At 36.0% G+C, this 13,616-nt stretch overlaps 1 protein-coding gene across 4 annotated transcripts in view; it reads left to right on the top strand.

Moving 5' to 3' along the window:
* Window positions 1-13,616, top strand: part of BMP2K (BMP2 inducible kinase) — a 128,647-nt gene that overhangs the window by 91,143 nt on the left and 23,888 nt on the right. For all 4 annotated transcript variants that reach the window (XM_042984321.1, XM_042984319.1, XM_042984320.1 and 1 more), the window contains 4 exons: window positions 3,984-4,204; window positions 5,532-5,630; window positions 6,615-6,799; window positions 11,255-11,412. In XM_042984321.1, the coding sequence (XP_042840255.1) occupies window positions 3,984-4,204; window positions 5,532-5,630; window positions 6,615-6,799; window positions 11,255-11,412 (663 nt within the window). The remainder of the gene's footprint in view (window positions 1-3,983; window positions 4,205-5,531; window positions 5,631-6,614; window positions 6,800-11,254; window positions 11,413-13,616) is intronic.

The raw sequence follows: 13,616 nt of genomic DNA, 5'->3' as shown, positions 1-13,616 counted from the left end.
CTTTCTACTGATGTCTGATAAACTCAACTAGTTTTTCCTAAAGTTGTAGGCAAAAGTAGTAACATACTGGTAATATAGAAGTATGGTATAAAATGCTTTCAACTTGCTTATCCATAGAGTCATCAGCTAGTAGGGTTTGAGGTTGATAATAAAGTTCTAAGAGTATGGAAAATTCTGTATTGTATTGGAAAGGAGGAAGTTGAAACTTTAGCCTTAAAAAGTTATATGTCTTTCCACTGCATCTAGAACCTTGGCAGAGGCATCTAGCTTAGGTCGTGTGGACATTACGACACAGAAACCTGTCTTCTCATCTGATTTTGAGATTTGTTTTTCTAATCTAAAACATCCTCAAAGCATTATGGTGCAGTGTAGTACCTAAAGAAATTTTTTCCTCAAGAAAATATCCCTAATATTAGCTAGTAAACTTGTTCTCTCATGCGTCTGGGGATATAACTTGAAGCCCCATCTTAAGAAAACCCTGCTTTGCATTTTATTTTGTGATTTAGCTATTTTGTTTTAATGTTAAAATGTTTTCATTTAAGATGTTTTCAATTGGTATGCTCTAATGGTTAAGAGCCCACCAGTTTGAGTCTCATGAACCTGAATTTGAGTTCTGTTTTTCCCATTTCTTAGTAATATATGTTATAAAAATTTTGGTACCTATTTGATAGGATTGCTGTGAGGATTAAATAACTGCTTAATATAATCCCCTGTCCTTACGAAATGTTAAATATTAGCTACCACTATTACTGTTAGGTGTATATTCAGGGAAGATAATGTTAATGTTACCTGACACGTTGCTGCTTACTCCTGTCATGTCACTCAGATGGAGGATTGTTCCATGGAAAAGAGAAATTAGGGGAAGTTGAAGCCTTTTGTGTCTGTTTCTTAGCCTCACTGTTCTCTTCTGTAAAATGGGAATAACACCTATTTTTCCTGTTATAAAGAATAAATGACAAGGTGTGTGCTATCTGGAAGTTTCTGTTTCATAGTAAGCATTTAGTGTTTTTGTTTTTTTTTTTGTTTTTTTTACCATTTTGGGTTCGAGATCTACTAGTCTTCTCTATGATGTATCAATGCCCTCCAGCCAAAGACCACTTAGAACACACTTGTATTTGAATAAATTTGGTTTATTACTCACATATCATGGGAATCTGTGGGGGTGTCTCAGTAAGATGGAGCTTGAAAAGACTTATTGAAGGATTTGGGCTTGTTTTAGGTAATTCTGGGGGAAGCTTGAAGAAGGTGGGGCTTTGCTCTGGATTGAATGCTGTCAGGAAGCCGGGGGTATGATGTAATTAGGTATCTTAATAAATCTTACTTCTCTAGAAGGAGGGGAGCTAAAGTTCCAGCTAGATAGAAGCAGTAGTCAGCTCTGTTCACCAGGACAGGGAGAGGTTTGGTCATTTTTGTGGTTGTTTCTGATTTTGTCAGGATTCGGTCCCCTTGTCCTGATCTACATGGTCACAGGAAGCCTTGTCTGATGTTAGTGTTCTGTGAAATTGTTGTTTATTAGGAGAACACCAAGTCTAGCTGTGAGGGTCGGGCCTGCTCCTATAGCAGGGACAGCATTTCTTTTTGTCATGCTTCCAGCTTAAGTTGGAAAAATAATACTCCTTCCCCCCCATATGTGCATCTTTTAACTTTTCCCCCCATTAAATATTATACAAGAATATATATATAACATATATATATTATATATAAATATATATGTATATATATATAATATATATATACAAGAATATATATATGTATATATATAATATATATATTATATATATATATTAAGAAACACTTAAATATATTCTTTTAAAATATTCACAGTAGTTTTCGGGGAAAAATGTAAAAGTCTCCATTATTTTTTCTGTAGAGTAAACTAGCAATAGGTTAGTATGCTTTCTCAGGGTCCTTTTTTATGTTTTTGCATGTTCATATATAGATACAAATGATTTATGTTGTGTTTAGCATAAGTAGATTCTTACCATACATAGTTCTCTGCAATTTGATTTTTTTTTTTAACTCCTACAGTTAGGAGAGCTTTGCACATCAGTGCATATATATCTATCATGTGTATTTTAGTAGGTAGATGATGTTCTGTAGTGTGAATGTATCATAGCTTATTAAACCATTTAGGTTATTTCCAGTATTGGTTGTTATTAAAAGTATTGTGGTGAACATCCTTATAACAGACTCTTTTGATTTCCATGTTAGAGTGTTTTTTCTGAGGAAGATATTAAAAGGTATACTCATTTAAAATTTGTCAGATTGCCATCCAAAAAGACTTCAAAAATTCACACTCAACAACAGTGTGAGTGTCCTTTGATTCCTATCCTTGCCAACACTTGATAGTATTGGTGTTTTAGAATGTTTCCCTGTTTATAGGTGAAATATCTTTGTTTTTATTTTAATATTCCTGATTAATACAACGTTTCAGTATACTGGCCATTTGTTTTCTCCTGGATTATCTTTTGTAATTTTCTGTGAGATTGTTTTGCTTTTATTTATTTATTTTTTTATTGCCCTGAAGATTTGATTTTTCTATATTCTGAGTATTAGTTCTTTGCTAAATATATTGTAAATATTTTCTTAATAGTTTGTCTTTAATTTTACCGGTGATTCCACTTAACTTCTCTAAGCCTTAGTTTTATCATTTGCAAACTGGGCAATAATAGTAAGACGATTTAATGATATACTTGAAAGCATTGTTTCCATGTAGGATTGCTGTGATGTTTATGATTTCTCTGGTGCTCTGTGGCCTTGGCTTGAGAACCAGGGAACTTCCTTTAGCTTGCTGTCACTAACGTGAAGTCACAGTTTGTGAGGTGAAAGGTGATCCTCGTGAGTTATTTTATGATGATTGCTGGTGTGACTGGGCTTCACTCACAGCCATAATGTTCTACGGTTAGACATCAAGGTCCTAAAAGACGAATAACGCTGAGGAGCTTAACTTTTCAGTACTCTACTAAGTGGGAAGAAATACACTTAAAAGGCTAATTAATGGTGGTTATGTCTGTGTGGTACAATTATGGTTTTAATTTTATTTTGCATATTTTTATAAATTCAAAAATAATTGCAGCCAACATGCATTTTCTTATAATTGGGAGAATTAGAATGTTACAAAACTATTTTCATAGAAGTGTGTTATATTTAAGGCCTAGGAAGTTTAAAGATATTGGTGAAAAAGAATCTTCCTCTCCTTCCTTGCACTCTTCCTCTTTTTCCCCCTTAGGAATATATAGCTGCATTTGAATTTATGGTAACTCATTGGAAGAGACTACAGAAATTATAGTATATCACATTTCTTCTTTTTGATGTTGTGTGTCTCTTTCTCATAATTCCAAAGTTTATTTATAGGGTTTGCCTTGGGTAAAATTTATGAAGCTTATAAATAAATATCCATTTAGGAGGCAGTATTAATAGATTCACTAAGCTGGTATTTATTGAGCATCTCTTATAAAAAAGATTCCTTAAGGCATTAACAGATCAATGAGTCATCATCCCATCCACCAGGGACCCTAGTTAGGAAATAGCCATGAAAACAATATGTGAGGACCGAATGAAATGTTATAAACTGAGTGGAACTATTAGATAAAGGAGCAAGGAAGAGAGATTTGAGCTAAACTTTGAAGGATAAGAAGAATTGCAGTGGGTGGCAAGTGGCATTGTAGACGGAGAGAATCATATTGGCCAAGACACAGACCTATGCCAGTGTATGTGATAGTTGAGAAGCAAGAAAGAAAGGATGTGGCTGGTGTGTTGACAGATATGAAAGAAGTGTTTCTAAGATGTTGACCTGGGCAGAGTTGTACTTAAGATTACAGTAAATAATCCCTTTGGACTACATGCATATGGAAGTTTCTGTGTTACAAAATAAGGATATAAATGCCTTGGTAATGTTACTGAAATGAGTGTTTAGAAATCCAGCCATTTTGTTGAAGTCTTGAGTATGTTAACCTATGTTTGACATGGAAACCACTTTTTAGGAGCACCGAGACCTGGAAATGGCCCCGAGATTGTATTGGGTCAGGGTCCCCCTCAGCAGCCTCCACAACAGCATAGAGTACTTCAGCAGCTACAACAGGGAGATTGGAGATTGCAGCAACTACATTTACAGCATCGCCATCCTCACCAGCAGCAGCAGCAGCAGCAGCAGCAGCAGCAGCAGCAGCAGCAGCAGCTACTTCAGGATGCCTACATGCAACAGGTAATTCTTTGGTTACTATGGATACGGGAGTAGTGTTGTGAAATTCATGTGGCTGTTGAGTATCAGGGAGTTCCCTTTCATACACTGGGCACCTTCAGTTCTGGGTCCAAGTGAACACTTTGCCCAATTTCCTGATTATTTTAGTTGCAGTCTGTGGGATTCTTAAGAATATTCTCTTGAGAGGCACCTGGCTGACTCAGTCGGTTAAGCGTCCGACTCTGGGTTTCAGCTCAGGTCCTGATCTCATGGTTTGTGAGTTTAAGCCCTGCGTCGGACTCTGTGCTGACAGCACGAAGCCTGCTTGGGATTCTCTGTCCCCCTGCTCATGTTCTCTCTCTCTGTCTCAAAATAAATAAACTTAAAAAAATAACATTAAAAAAAGAATATTCTGTTGAAATAGATTGAAATCATGGCTTTATGAAGCCAAAAATGTTTAGTCATTGGACATTATGAATAAACATGGCTGTTTGTGGTGAATGTTATCTTTTTCAGGTTATATTTTGAGTTGAGAAACAGATTTATAATGTTATTACTGGAAGGGTGATAATTTAGGCTTTCAGAAGTAACATTATCTTGGGATTTTGTTCTTTTTGCTTTTTTTTTTTTTTTTTTTTGGCCAGGGTGAGAGTGTGTGTGTGTGTGTGTGTGTGTGTGTGTGTGTGTGTGTGCGTGTGTGTGTATGAGTGGCATTTAGCGTTGGAAGGGACATAGGAAAAAATGACCTTACGTTCTATTCTGCCCTTTGCCTCGTTAGGACCTACAAATTTCTAGTTTCACTAAACTATTTCAAATTTAATGACTTGTCACAATCATCCTTCCATCTTTTCTGAAATGTTTTTGAGCCTATTAAACGCATGGCACTTCTCATGGATGTCTCATCTTCTGGTCTTGACTGATAGACCCAGAGCGGAACATAGTTAAGTAGACGGTGCCATTGGATGGCCAGAAGATATCATTGAAGGGAAGATGGAGGAGATTAGGAATTTACTATAATGGGTCATGGACACAAACTAGGGTTTTCATTAATTAGTAAATGTGTTTGGGTTTAGTTTTCTTCCAAACATCCTTAAACTGTGCTGGGAATAGTTTTAGTTGAATCTGTTATGTTTCATTGATACTTTTGAAACCCAATTCCAATAAGCATGTGTAAGTTATAGTCCTTTACTGACTGTAGCTATTTTACTTTGGTATTTGGACCACTAGTACCCATAGTTATGATGTTAAGATCAGTACTAAAAAAAAAAAGCAAAACAAAACAAAAAAAAACAACTATGGCACAAAAAATGCACAAGTAATATTGATGAGTTTCTTTGTTTTTTCATTGTAGTATCAACATGCAATGCAGCAGCAACAGATCCTTCAGCAACAGTTTTTAATGCATTCAGTGTATCAGCCGCAACCTTCTGCATCACAGTATCCTGCAATGGTAAATGTTACATAATTTGTAGAAATTTCTGAGAATACATTCCAGTGTTGGAATTCACAGTATAAATGGTATTATTCAGAATTTAATTATTCAAAATTAACCCAAGTAGGTTAATGAACACATTTTTTTTTTTTTTAGTTTTATTTTTTTATTTTTAAGTTTATTTTTGCGGGGGGAGGAGCAGAGAGAGAGGGAGAAAAAGAATCTCAAGCAGGCTCTCCTGGCACAGGGCTCGATCTCATGAACAGTGAGATTGTGACCTGTGCTGAAATCAAGAGTCGGACCCTTAACTGACTGAACCACCCAAGTGCCCAACACAGTTTCAACAAAGCCATTCATGTGTTCCAAAGCAGTTTTACATTGGTTTGAACTGTAGCACCTGAATTTGGCACGTTGTAACTGACTGATGGTATTTTTCTCTTATCTCATGGTATAAAGGAAATGATCTGTTTCCCATGATCTTTTGTCATATGTCTCTTTCATTTGGCACATATCTGTTGAATAAACAAAGAAACCAAAAGGAAAATTGCATTTACTTCAGAGAATAGTGTGACTTTTTTTTTTTATTTTTTATAGCAACTGCTGTTCTAGTGACTGTAAGCTACTCCATTGTCTTTTTCTTAAACTATTCAAATGAGGAATTTGAATCCTGCCAAGAGAGCCAGGCTTTACAGCTTTTTTTTTTTTTTTTTTTTTTAATTGAGGTATAAAGTTTCGGGGGTAAATGTAATGACCTGATATTTGTATATTTTGCAAAATAGTCACCATAATACATGTAGTTAAACAGCTTCTTAAATAGACTTATTTTATCTTGCTGAGGTATTCCAGTAGCAAGCTGCTCCTTCATATATAAATTGTTTTTCAGGCTTCTGATTTTGTTGCCAACGTGAAAAGGAAGGAGCAGAGTAACTAGGTGCGATGCTGACTGTGCTTTAGTGACCTGGAGCAAGTGCTGTTTTGTGTAACAGGCGTTTCTTGTTTCAGATGCAGCAGTACCAGCAGGCTTTCTTGCAGCAACAAATGCTAGCTCAGCATCAGCAGCCTCAGCAACAGGCGTCTCCTGAGTATCTTACCTCCCCTCAAGAGTTCTCACCGGCCTTAGTTTCCTACACTTCATCACTTCCAGCTCAGGTTGGAACTATAACGGACTCCTCCTACAGTGCCAATAGGCAAGTGTTTTTCCCGGTGAATGCAAAAGAAATTATTGTGGAAGTGGGTGTACATGTGGAGTGGAGTCACTATGTGGCTCCTGAAGTACTCCAGAGTCCATGTCTCTGCAAAGTCCCCCTTTTTGTCTTACACGTCCTCTCTTTCTGTCCCTGTGCATCCCCATCCTTCCTTGCATTTCCATTAGTTAAGTCTGCTGATTGCTATTTGCAAGGTAAGGCTTAGGCAATATCCAGCAGCTAAGGAAATTAGGGGCTTGTATGTTAAGACATTCTTTGTAATGTAAATAGAAACAAAACCCTGACAAGCTACTTTAATATTTTAAAAAAGTAATTCTTGTAGACAAGTTAATTTAGCTTTTTTTCCTTATATATTATTGCTTTGAATTAATTAGATAATATTTACCCACAGATTGCCTAATTTGGTTTAATTTAAAGAGGTACAAAAAATAGTAACATGTCATTTGGTTCTTTTTTAAGATAAGAAGTATAAGGTTATTGTTACTACAGCCTTGTACATTTTGGTATTCAGATACATTGGTTAGTAGTTATTTTTCCAGGATAATTCATATTGAAAACATTACAGTAAACTAAAGAACAGTGACATAAATGTTTTCAAACTCAGATTTGAATTGGGGAGTGCTTCAGGATTTTGTAATGAAAAAATCTCTTGGCCATTATGAATACTTCCCAGTATTTCTGGATACATAGGAGGAAGTAGTTGTTAGAACTTTGGTTACTGGAACACTAAAGAAGTTCTCCTACAACACTATTTAAGGATATGATCATTAGCTGGGAAAAGGTATCTGCAAGCTTTGGCTAGGATTTGGGCACGAGAAATATCACTGAGCATGTCAAGAGAGGAATAAAGTATACAGTTTGCTGTAGTACACCTCCCAACCTGTGTGTGTGTGTGTGTGTGTGTGTGTGTGTGTGTGTGTGTGTGTGTGAGAGAGAGAGAGAGAGAGAGAGAGAGAGAGAAGGAGAGAAAGAGGGAGAGAGAGAGGGAGAGAGAACAAATGGATTTATTGAAGTGTTTTCCTAAATTAAAAATTGAGGTGCATGAATTAGGACAAGTATGCAGAGCAGGGCATAAGATCAGAGGCTGGTTTAAAGATGCAGATTGGTATTTGCCAAACCATTTGTTATTTGCCTACTCTGGTTACAGTTTTTTGATTTAACCACATACCACTTTTGTCTCTAATAAATTAATAGCATTATTGCAAATAATAGCATTAAAACAAATCATATTAAACATTTTAAACATATTAAAACTACTAAAATCTATGAAACATAAGTACTAATCTGTTACATTTACAAAAAAGATATACCTAAAAAATAAGTCCCCTAGGGATAAGAATGGAATAGTTTTATTCTTTATTAAAAATAGGATATTCTCCTGAGTATTGTTTAGTTTAAGATACTGATGAGATTTATATTAATTTTTTTTTACTTTTGATGTTAATGCGCATAAAAAATGTCAGTTATATCGTGTGTGTGAGTGTGGGTATATATAGCATATATATTACGTATACTTTGTATTCTAAAGGATTGCCAACCTTTGGAAACAAAGGTTTGCCACTGATGAGAATAGAGTCCTACATTGAAAATCTGTAGGAGAAAGTTCTTGTTAGTGTTCCATTGCATGTGTACTATCTAAACTGATCAGTTATAAAGGGCGATGAGTATCTAAAGACATGAGGCCCAGGTAAGCATGCAGGGTGCTGAAAGCTATGACTTGTAGCTCACATAGCGTTGCCTACTTAAATCTCATCTCCAGTGACACTGTTTATAGAATCACAGGTGTGATGTGTTTGGGAATTTTTTTTTTTTCCTAATTTCTGTGTAACTTTAGAAAAAAAAAAATTGGTTTATCATCAAAATCCTCTGCATACTCCAGTTTGGGAAATATTGAATTGGATATCTGTGAAAGTGCGTAAGACTCGTTTTAACTCCACTCCTGTGAAATTATGTATTGAGGGAGATGGGAGGTTGGAGCAGGAAAAGGTAATGGTTAAATAGGTAGAAACAGTTACATACTTGGCAAATATGAGCACTAATTTCCCAGAGGAACAATCCAGTTGCACTTGGGGCCTTAATGTTACTTCATTAATATTTCCATTTAATATCAATCTTTACCAAAGATATGTTGAGTATAATATCTTAACAATTTAAAAGGTCATCTGTAAGCAAATATTCCTGCTTATAACTAGGTCAGTAGAAGGTGAGAATTGGGTTAAATGTTTGGCTCTAAGTGTATAAGAGATGTTTGAGTAGAAGATAAGAAACCGGGTAGTTCCTTAGACAAAGGGAAAGGTCAGTATCTTGGTTAGCATGATTATTTCCTTTACCACTTAATCTGCTAAAATTTCTACTCTTCCATTGTGTTGATACATCTTTAGTATGGCTATTGGAGAGTGTTACGGTGATGTATTCAAATAATAGTGACATAAACATCAACACATATATTATTTTACTTTTTATGGTAAATTGCCCTGTTGTATTAGTTGTTGCTGCATAATAAATTACCCCCAAATTTAGTGTTTTAAAACAATGATAAACATTTATGATCTCATACACTCTTTAGATCAGGAATTTCGGAGTGGTTTAGCCCTATGTTTATGTCAAGGGAAGGTCCTCTCATGAGGGTACAGTTAAGATGTTTGCCTGGAGTTGCAGTCTGCTGAAGGCTTGGCTGGTGCTGGAGGATCTTTTCATAAGATGGCTCACTCAACATGGCTTAGGGCAGGAGGCCTTCGTTCTCTGTCACATGGATCTTTCCAAAAGGTTGCTTAAGTATTCTTTTTGGCAAAGCCAAAGACTGTTTTGAATAAAGAATTATTTGTTCTGGTTTGTTCAAGAGCAAATGGTCCAAAAGAGAGGGCAAGAAAGAACCTGTGATGCCTTTTATGATGTAGTCTCAGAAGACACACTGGTCCTTCTCTGCCATATTTCATTGTTGGAATTGAGTCACTAGATCTAACCCAATATTCAAGGGCAGGGTAATTCGATTCTGTGCTTTGAAGGGAGGAGTGTCCAAGAACTTGTAGATGTATTTAACACCTATTTAAACCATTGGTTAAGGTGACACGCCTCATTGATTTATAGTCTACCAAGAAGAATCAATGAAATCATCCAAAGAACATCAAGAGGAGGATAGGGATAGGGAATCAGAAAGTTCTCAAAGGGATCATTGGCAGGCAGGAGGGAGAACGCCTATTTCTGTTTGAGTTCTAGCCTCTCTGATTTGTGTTTCAGGGGCTCTGAAAGTCCTTGAAGGCAGTTTTGGAATTAGTATGAGATTCTGTCATGTGGAGGCAGGCTTAGATATTGGCAGTTGATGCATTCCCACCATGAGTTCAAAACTGAATTATATTTGATTTTAAGATAGCTAAGTCATATTTACTAAAAAAGACTATCTACTTGTTGGTAAATTACTATGTTTTTGTTTAGCTTTCAGTAAGTGTTTACACATTCCTTTCTTGGCTCAGCTATACTGTACAGGCTTGGACTAGGGGACTAAATGGGCAACTTTTGCCCTCTCTTTTCAAGATCTGAGTGGTGGCAGTGGAAGTAAGCTCCCAAGGGGAGAGTGTATTTAGGGAGATGAGTCAAGGCTTGCAAATTTGAGGTACTTTTTTAGAAATGCATGGAGATTCTCCCTCCGTTACCAATGTTAGAATATCTGGACCTGAATTATGAAACAGACGTGACAGCTTTGTTACATTGCCTTGTACCTGTGGTATATTTCCAGGCTGGGGTGACTGACGGGTACCAAGGGATTGTCAGGTTAAAAAATCTTTACATTCTCACCTTCTTTTAAAAGCCAAAAGGCCTATTAGATAACTTTCATAAAACCAGTGGTCCCAAGCTCCAGCTATGTAGATACTTTAAATGCCATGAGTTATTTATTAAGTAGAAAACAACCATCATCTAGTTCTAGCTAATACATAAAGCAGTCCTAACAGTTCATTTTTTCTTGGTAGCTGTGTAGAGAATGACTTTGTCAAAAGGAAAATTATTGTGGTGTTCTCAACATAACCAGGGCATAAGATCATATTCAATAGTGATTTTAGAGTGATACTGTTTGACATGGCAACTGATTGTCACTTTAGGGCTGTTTGCTATGATGATCATAATATTTATTGAGTGCTGATTTCTTTTTCTAGATACCGTTCTTTTTGTTTTATACGTATTAACTAATCTTCTCAGTAACCTTATGGGGTAGATAGTTACTCCTGTTTTACAGATAAAGAAGCTGAGACAGAGGTTAAGGAACCTGCCCAAGGGTACACATGGGGGTGGTTCAGATCCCAGGTGGTCTCCTTAATCTGCCATCTCCATCATAATAAAAGGATCTGCTTTTCTAAGTATTTAGAAAGTATGAACTAGGGCACTTTAGAATTTTTAATTCTAATGTTTTTTTTTCTTCTTTCCCTCTCTTACTTATTACTATAGGTCAGTTGCTGGTAAAGAGGCAGTTGCAAATGTTACAAGTCAGAAGAACATCAGTAACCCACCTGATATGTCAGGGTGGAATCCTTTTGGAGAGGATAATTTCTCCAAGTTAACAGAAGAGGAACTGTTGGACAGAGAATTTGACCTTCTGAGATCAAGTAAGGGACACTTGAAGGCTTACTTTGCTTCACAGTAATATAACAGCTCTATAATAATTCAGCAAGGCCAAAGACTGTTTTGAGGTGGTAAATAGAAAATTCTTTTTGTGCATTTGAGGGCAAAAATCAGGCCATCTTCTTTTATATATACTATCTAACTATGTTGTGTGCATTAGAAATCAATTGCTTGATAGTAGCTATTAAATCCAAGATTGCTGATAATAATGCTGATTCCTAACACTTAAATACTGCATAACTTTGAATGTTAAATTCAGAATATCTCTAAAACATGGAAAATTAATGTTCAAGTGAAAAGGGAGACATTAGTATCTTGCTTACTAATCATTTTGCAGCTCTGTTTTCTTGCACACTCAGTAGAAGATATTGTGGGTCTGAAATGCCCTTTGAAAGTGCCTGAAAGAAAACATGGGCTACTACATTATGTTAATGTTTTGTGATGCCCTTTCATTGAGTCCTGATATAAAAGGGCTGCTTTGTTGTCCTGATATGGCAAAAGATAAATAAATTATTTTCCACTTTAAATCAGATATCTCAATGTTTTTACTTGGAATCCTTACCTTTTCTTAAATCACCTAATATATATGTCAAGCCTCACCACACGTATTTTAGAAAAGTTGTTTTTTGGAAGGTGGGTGTGTGGAATGTTTTCAGAAGGTTGCAAAATAGGAACAAGAAGCTAACCTCTAGAGTCTGCAGATAATTTTCAGGTTTTGGAGGCCTGTGTGTGTGTGTGTGTGTGTGTGTGCGTGCACGCCTGTCCAAGTGTGTTTTCCTGTTTTGCGTGTGAAAAGACGATCCAAATGGTCCCTAGTTTTAGTTCCTAGCTTCTATTTTATTTTAGGTAACTGGCTTTATGAGAACACTGATTAGATGAAATGCTTTCTTCCCAACTGATACATATTTTATGTAAAATTTTTATAAATGCCCTGAATTCATGAAAGACTACTTGTTTGGGATTTAAATTTGTATTCTTCATATTGGTTATATGATTATGAAAAATTAAGTTGATGATTAATGCAGATATAAAAATGAGTTTTGAACCTTTAATAAAGGTTTGTCAACTCTGGTAAAACCTAACTTACATCTTTTAATTAAAAAAGTTTTTGTAAGCCATGACTGTTTTTGTTTGGCATTTCTAGTATACTTTATGTTGAGTATCCCCCAGAGACAAGTTTTAAAGAAGGAAATGAAGTATCTCTTTCTTTCGGGGTAGTGGCAGGGAGACCCAGGGGTCAACCAAATCAATACAATTTATGGGGTTATTTTGAAAGCAAAAGGTAAAATTAAAATATTCATTTTAGTGTGTTTTGACCCAGGATGGTAGCTAAGGGTTTGCTAAATCAGTATTTTCTATTCTTTGGGTAAAACCCCTCCTTTTTTTTCCATCAGTGGATGGAAGGGGTAGAGTATTCTCTATCTTATAAAAATGTGTTATTCTGAGCATCTTAGAATTTGTAATGACAGCCAAATTTTACTTCCTTCACTTAGGGAAAAATGGCATATAGTATATTCATGTGTACATCACTTCATAAAATTTGGGGTTAACATGTAAAACTCTTAACCAGCTATTTGCTTTCAAACTTCAAGATCAGATAACATGTAATTTTTGTATGTATCTGTGCACACGTGTATGCCAAAGAGTTTAGATTTTACTGCCCTGTTAATTATGGAAAGATACTAAGTTCCAAATGCAAGTACAGGAGGAGCTTTATCTGAAGGTCAGACTTTGGAGCAAGTTAGCCATTTGGAAAAGTGCCTAGATGGTCCCTGAGCTATTGAAACCACTGTCACAGGGCTGCCACACTCAAATTGGCGTATAGCACCAGAAAACATACGAGGGTTCTGATACTTGGCAATGCCATTTAATTAGGTTGTAATCTCAGGAAAGGGACATAACTGCTGTCTCACTTCCTTGTTTATAAACTGGGTATAATGATACTTACCTCACAGAGTTATCAGGAAAATTAAATAATGTCTTGAAAGAGTCTGGGCACTCCATAAATGCTACCTCCCTTTCCTCATCTTCAGTGGAAATCATAGGTTCCATCTTGAGGTTATTGCCCTTTAACCAGCATTTAAAAATTATATATAAACTATCAGGTTTAGAAAAACCAAATTAGAAGGGACTTTATGCACAAACAACATCAACAGCAGAAGTGACATGACAGCAAAAGAAAAAAGTC

Source organism: Panthera tigris, chromosome B1 (genome assembly GCF_018350195.1).
Source record: "Panthera tigris isolate Pti1 chromosome B1, P.tigris_Pti1_mat1.1, whole genome shotgun sequence".
In the NCBI taxonomy this organism is placed as follows: Eukaryota; Metazoa; Chordata; class Mammalia; order Carnivora; family Felidae; genus Panthera; species Panthera tigris.
This window is presented reverse-complemented; position numbering and strand designations above follow the sequence as displayed.